We start from the raw sequence: 6,735 nt of genomic DNA, 5'->3' as shown, positions 1-6,735 counted from the left end.
GCGCGCAGGCAGCTGTCAAAGCTAGCGCATCGCTCGCTCAGATTTTGAGCCCCTATTTTTGTATTGATGGTGAAAAAAATTAACTTTTTAAACGTTTTTGATGATTTTTTCTATAAAAAGACATGGTATCTATGTTAAAAAGTTTTTGCTAACGTCCAAGCTGTATTTTAACTTTTACAAAAAAGATTATGAGATTGCTAATCTTGAAGTGAAGTAATTTCACAAAGAATTAAGCTTCTATTGGATGGAAGATGACTATCGGATCTGTAGTTGCAATTGGTGCAGCAGTTCAACAGAGGAGAAATCGTTAGGCCGGTGTTATATTTTTTCGCAATTTTGAGTTTATTGTTTTACATTGATTTTATTATTAAGTTGTTTTTCACGATTTCAATCTTGGTCAACGAGAATGTCAGAGGATATGAAGGAAGAAAGCAATCCAACGGTAAGTCAGAACATTCTGATAGTTCATGAAATCAAAAACAGCACATGTTCCGATACATACTATGTACGAAATAATTACAGTTGAATTTGTAGAGCTGATCTGAATTACGTTTGAAAATCGACAAGGTTTCATTTTTATTCTGTAACATGCGTTTAGTGCAGTTTTCTAGCCCTAACGGCATGATAATCCAGATTCCCGCCAAAATCAAACTTTCTGTTCTCAGTGCTAAAAGTTTGTTAAAAGTTATTGATCGTCATACAAGCAGCCATGGAGGCGTTGAGTTAAGCTCAAGTTTTCTATTTTATGTTAAATATAATTTCAACTAAGTGTTCGATCTTTGTTTTAAAACAAATGTTACAGCTGTTAGTTAAGTTTGCCAGTATAGACGTTGACTTTTCAAGTGTTCTGGTCATGCGAAATCATACCAACATTTGACAATCAGTTATTCACAAGCTTATTTAACAGGAAATGCTACATTTTCAACTTGAAAATTTCCCTACCATTTTGGTTTGTAATCATCAGGAACATAGTTACGTAATTATCGAGGTTTTAGATGAACTATTGGTTTGGTTTTACTTTACCCAAAACACACAAGCTATATTTTTCAGAGTGCAAAAGTTTTTCAACATTAAATTAAAGTTAATTCCTAGCACTAATCAGTAGTTTGGGTTCGCAGCAGAAAAAATAACTTCAACGCTAGAGATGAATCAAAACTTAAAGACAGGGCTTAATGCCCTGTTCCTTTTTTGAAGTGCAGGCCTTTTTTTTTCATTTCGAAATCACCCTGCAGTCTTTTTATTTTTTTTATTACTGTCTATTAATATTCCTTATATTTTTCACCTGAAAGACGAGCTTTTGGTTTTGGGTGAAAAAAAAAAGATTGGGTGGGGTGTCTCTTCTAGGGCTTGAGGAAGATTGTTTTGTAATTATGCCAATAATTTCAGGAAAAATGTTTTCATCTGGGATTTTTTTTAAATGAGAGATAGTTTTGAGATTTCTGAATTCTGAGAAATAAGAATTCCTATGTATAAAATGTTGTCCCCCTTGTGGCCCTTTTATTTCAGAGTGAACCCCAACGGTATGTTTTTTCAATATGTCATACTATTTGGTACTTAATGTGTGAGCCATTTTTGTCAAAACCAAAAACTTCGCCAAATGTGCAATAGGCTGCCAACATGATAGAGTTGCCAATGGTGGTCTACTCATATTAGAAAATGAATGGATTTTTGTTCCAAATTTTATTATTTTAATTTTTCTTCACTCATAGTTTTGGTTTTGATGAAAATGGTTGACAGGCCCGCAAAGCAGAACACTTTGTGATGTTCTGCAACCTTTTCTCGGCACCAATACCGCCTTTGTTCCTAACAAAGATTGAAGAATTTCAAGCAATATCTCACTGTGCCAAATATCTCACTGCATTAGAAGTAGTGTTTTCCTTCAGAATAACAGCACATGGCCAATAGATAGCTACACTAAGATGTTGAACAAAATCTTTTAGCTTTATTTAACCAATCAGTTACAAATGGGTCTATGGAAGTGGTAAGACTGCAAAATCCAAAAATTTATCTTAAGACATGCAGAAAAATAGGTATCAAATAAGCTTCCATAGGAAAAAATGCTTATCAATTTTGAAAATGCAACAAAAACTTTCCTACGTTAATTGACCAATATTTGATGGATTTCCGTCTTCACGAAGGACGAGACAGAAAGAAAAATGTTTGATGCCTTTTCAGTTTTTACCTTGAAAAGAAAACAAGAAATTTGATGCTTGAAATATATGCTTTAATCATTTTCTTATTCAGTATATGTATTTCAAGGAAGCAGTTTTTGCTATTTCTCCTTATGAGTCCCTTAAATTTTAAACAGGAAATCTTAGCGTATAAATGAATAATGTAAAAGTATTGATACTTGGGGAAAAAAAGGCATGAAATAAAATACATGGGTTAGTTTTGCCCTAATTTTTTTTGATTTTCATTGTAAAAGTATTTTCAAGTAATACACTTGCAAGATTTAGTTATGCGAGAAACTATTTGGTCAGTTACAATAAGATTAACTCAAAATTTACTTTAAAATGGATTTTACCATAAAATAAGAAACAAATGCCTCTGATTGATCAAGCAAAGAGCACTCCCTTAACCTTTGTTTTCCTGGAAATTTTTCTTAGTGAAGAAAGCAAACAGCCCCCCCCCCCCCAGTTATCTTTGGCAATTACATAATAATAAATCAAAAATCGCAAGCGAATGAACCTATTACAAAAATCGCGATCGCAAAAACAAAACATTTTCTCATATGAGTGGAAATTGCTAATTTGCAAAACTAAATCAGTGTATTTGATTTATTTTGACTTGTTCAAAAATATCTGTTTTGGCACGATTTTTGAAATCGCACCATTTTTAATTTCAAAATGGCGCGATTGATTAATACCTGATTTTTGCAAATCCAAATAAAAATAGCTCATCAGAAAGAGATGAATTACTAGAAAAAGAACAAGGTTAAAGTGCTTTTGTATAAAATTCAAGTATTCATAAGCGATTTAACGAGAAAATGTGGAGTTCAGAACTTTATCTTTAGCTCGATCAGGAAAATGTTCCCCATTTTTTTTCTCCCCTCCTTTTATTGGGGATGTAAAATAATGATTTTCAAAAGTGATTCTGGTTACATGAATGCAAAATAGCTATATTTTTACTGTACTTTCTTGTATTAATCCTGAAGATTGCATTGAAACCATTCTTAGGTTTAGTCCTTATTGCTGTTTTCAGGAATTTCCTCAAAATAAAAGTTGAAAGACAGCTTATTCTTCGAATACAGTACAATGAGCTATTTATGAACTTGCAATATTTTTCTCCTTGAGCTCTGCCCAGGAAGTCACTGTAAGCTCCAGTCTTATCACTAAAATTCTATTCACTGTTCAACAATAGGGTTGTGTTTGAATAGCTGATAAAGATATAAGGTCATTTTAATCCCTTTCTGTTGATTCTCCTGGTCATTGAAGCTTAAAAGCATTTACTAAATAGATTTTTAGCATTTTCTCCAATTTTTTTTCTGGTTCTTATCTTTTGGGTTGTCTGGGATCCGATTTTTTGTTGAAGTTGCGTCCCTCACCCACAAATTTACGTAAAAAACTCCCTATAGCGCATAAACCCAAATCCTGAATTTATTATGTGATAAAAATGTTTAGGATTAGTGAAAGACTGATATCAGAAAGCCCCAAAACCTTTTCAGCCCCTCACGTCCTCTAAAGTTGAGTTTTTCAAACTTCAATTTCAACATATTGCTAAAGAAGAGTTCATGAACTCCAATCCCTTTGATAATACATTTAAAAAACTTAGGAGCCTCATAAAAAATAGTGTACAATTTTAAGGCCTCTGCAGTAGGGGGGCAGGGGGTACTCATTTATGCACAAAAATGCAACAGGCACAGACAGGAGAGGGGAGGCTATTACAGGAGGCAAGCCACTGGGCTAGCCATTCCTGTGAAGGTAGGAGAAATGAAACGTCATTAATCGGAGGTTTCAACTCCTTCCCCTGCCCAAACTGCTGCATCTTAAAGAGTGAGGACAAGTAAACCAGAGTCCTATGCTCAAGCAGTATGTATGTTTATCATGGCTGTTGTGAGTAGGGATAGTAATTTTGCTGGATTCCGGATATCCTGCATATCCGGACCAGATATTCTGCGGATATCCGGTTTTATTAATGCTTTTAGTTGCATCGCCTGGTCACTTATTTTTATGTAATACTGTTTCAAATGTATCCACCATTTTCATAATGGAAGGAAAGAAGTGAAGTTCTTAGAGAAATATTCCCGCTATTTTTTAATTAAAAAAAAAACGATTTTAGATGTTCTTTGGGTGTTGGGGGGATTCTGGACTTTCATTCGTAAAAATTTCAAAATGGTAGTTCAGGAACTGTTAGTTTAGACCAGCATTTCTTAATTTCTTTGATCAAGGGAACCCTTTTATGTGGACTTTTTTCGTGGAACCCTTAGTTTTTTGTCAATAGTTTGCAGTGGCATAGCCAAGGTTCTGTTTGAAAGGGAGCCCAGGTTGTTATCTCAAAGAGACTATCAAATTAACTCTTTGTCGTTAATTTGATAATTAAATAGATTTTAGTATAGAACATGGTAATTATTGCTAACTGCTAATAATTATTATAAAACACCAAAACACTCCTATTTGCATAGGGGCTGGTGCCCAAAAAAGTGAGGGATGAAAAGAGGTGCAGGGGGGTGGGGGGGGGGGGGGTAGGTTTAGTGAACCACACACCCTTAAAGATAAATTTTTTTAAAAATATTGGGCAATTGAATTTTTATCTCATTATTAATGAATTGAGCTTCTTCGAAAAATTCGAGAAACGAACTCGAAAAGCTGGACCAGATGGTGACCAAAGATTCCCTCCTGCAAAATCAAAGTTCCATTTTTAACTTTTATGAAATAATAACATGAAAAAAGCATAAAACAAGCACTAAGTCAGTTCTTTCTTTAAACACATGAATAAATCATCTCTATCATTTTTCATTTGATCCTTAGTTTTGAACTTAGAAAAATGAGGGGCAAAGTCCCTTTACAGTTGAAATTGAGAGGACAATTTGCCCCATCGTACAAGCCGCCTATGCCAATTTGTGATTCTGAGTATTTTTAAAAAATATAATGAGGACACATAACCTCAGAATTTATTCATGAGTTATATGATTAAAATATTTTCTTAGTTAGCAAAAGAAATACCGATATATTTTACCTACAATAGTGTTAATAATTCCCTAAAATTTTTAAAACCCCAAGTTTTTAAAACTTAAAATGTAAAATGTCTCTTATTTTACAGCAATTTTTAAAGTTATTTATAAATCAGAAACTTTGATATCACTGTATGTTATGTTGACTTAAATTGGTCCTCACTCATTAAATGTTAAAATTGTGCTTTCAACTGCTGCCATAGATACTGGGAGAGTGGCTTGTATTAATTGTATTGTAGAATATTTGAAATTAGCGTCAAAAATCATAATTTTAGGCAATATTTGTTAATGATGCAGGAAAGGGAATTTAGGGAGTCCTTTCATAAGTTTTTCAACAGTGAACTCACTTTTAAGCTATCTTTGGTGATATTAGGGGCTCAGTAACTTCTTCCTGAATTTTTTTGAAATTGAAGTGTTTAAAAGTGAGAAAGAGGTGCTTTATGACTGATCTTGGAAACATTTCGAAGTTGCATCTTAATGTTACAATTTATGGCTATAAATAAAATTATTCTTATAGTGACTAACCCTGATGGGTAATAAAGCTCAGATTAGTATACAAAAGTAAAAGTAAATTTATAAGTGACAAATTTGAAAGATGTGGAATGAAAACATGCAAGTCTCATGGAACCCCTGAGAGCTTTGTGGAACCCTGGGGTTCTGCAGCACACAATTTAAGAAACGCTGGTTTAGACAATTTTTGGTGACAGGGTTTCCGCTACAGTGGCATTTTTCACAGAATGCGAAAACACCATCTCAATTGCGAAAACAAAGCAATGCATTTTTGCTTTTTTGCTGAAATAAAAAATTTATTTAAAAAAAAAGAAAAATGTATGATCCTAGAGAGAGGAAGCATGCATGGCCATGTTGAACTTAAATCTTAGCTAAGATGATTAAACAGCTATTAAGTTCAATAAGACTTTGCCTTATCCGGCATTATGTCCCCCAATAACTGCTTTATTAGGAGGAAGTACTGCAATGTTCTAAAGACCAATCATGTTGTTTTCTTTTCTTTTTTTTTTTTTTGCGTTTAAAAAATAGCTGCTGTACTTATTTCTTCCAAGATCACAGATAAAATATGAGTTTTATTTTCAACTGAAGACAAAACACACTGAAGCATATGTAAATATATGAGAATGTGTAACATTTTAGCATTTTGCTAAGATTTTCCCCTCAATTTTAAGCTTTTATGCTAATGAACTTTTGAACCTAGCTTTAACCCTGTTTGGTGATGAAGGAAAAATTTGGAGGTAATTTCTTGGAAAAGTTCTGAAATGAGGACTTTAATCCAAATTTTCAGTGATGTTTAATGATATTTTCGTATTTTTTATTTTTTGATCAATAAAATTAAAAGCAAATGAATGTATTAGCCATTTTGGCACCCCATAGCGGCATGGGCGGGTTTTATGGGGGGCAATGCTTTTTCCCAGTTTTGGGAGAACTTTATATATTTGCAACCCACCTTCCAAAAATTTAAAACAAAAAGCCGTGATTTTTAGCCTTTGTTCTTTTTTAAATAGTTCAGAAGAGAAAATGAAGAGAATAGTGAATCCTCTTTTCTGATAGAA

At 33.3% G+C, this 6,735-nt stretch overlaps 1 protein-coding gene across 3 annotated transcripts in view; it reads left to right on the top strand.

Moving 5' to 3' along the window:
* The first annotated feature begins 239 nt into the window (after nucleotides 1-239).
* Nucleotides 240-6,735, top strand: part of LOC129219266 (protein DEK-like) — a 79,538-nt gene continuing 73,042 nt past the window's right edge. For all 3 annotated transcript variants that reach the window (XM_054853594.1, XM_054853596.1, XM_054853593.1), the window contains exon 1: nucleotides 240-442. In XM_054853594.1, the coding sequence (XP_054709569.1) occupies nucleotides 407-442 (36 nt within the window). In that variant the 5' untranslated portion in view covers nucleotides 240-406. The remainder of the gene's footprint in view (nucleotides 443-6,735) is intronic.

Source organism: Uloborus diversus, chromosome 3 (assembly GCF_026930045.1).
Source record: "Uloborus diversus isolate 005 chromosome 3, Udiv.v.3.1, whole genome shotgun sequence".
In the NCBI taxonomy this organism is placed as follows: domain Eukaryota; kingdom Metazoa; phylum Arthropoda; class Arachnida; order Araneae; family Uloboridae; genus Uloborus; species Uloborus diversus.
This window is presented reverse-complemented; position numbering and strand designations above follow the sequence as displayed.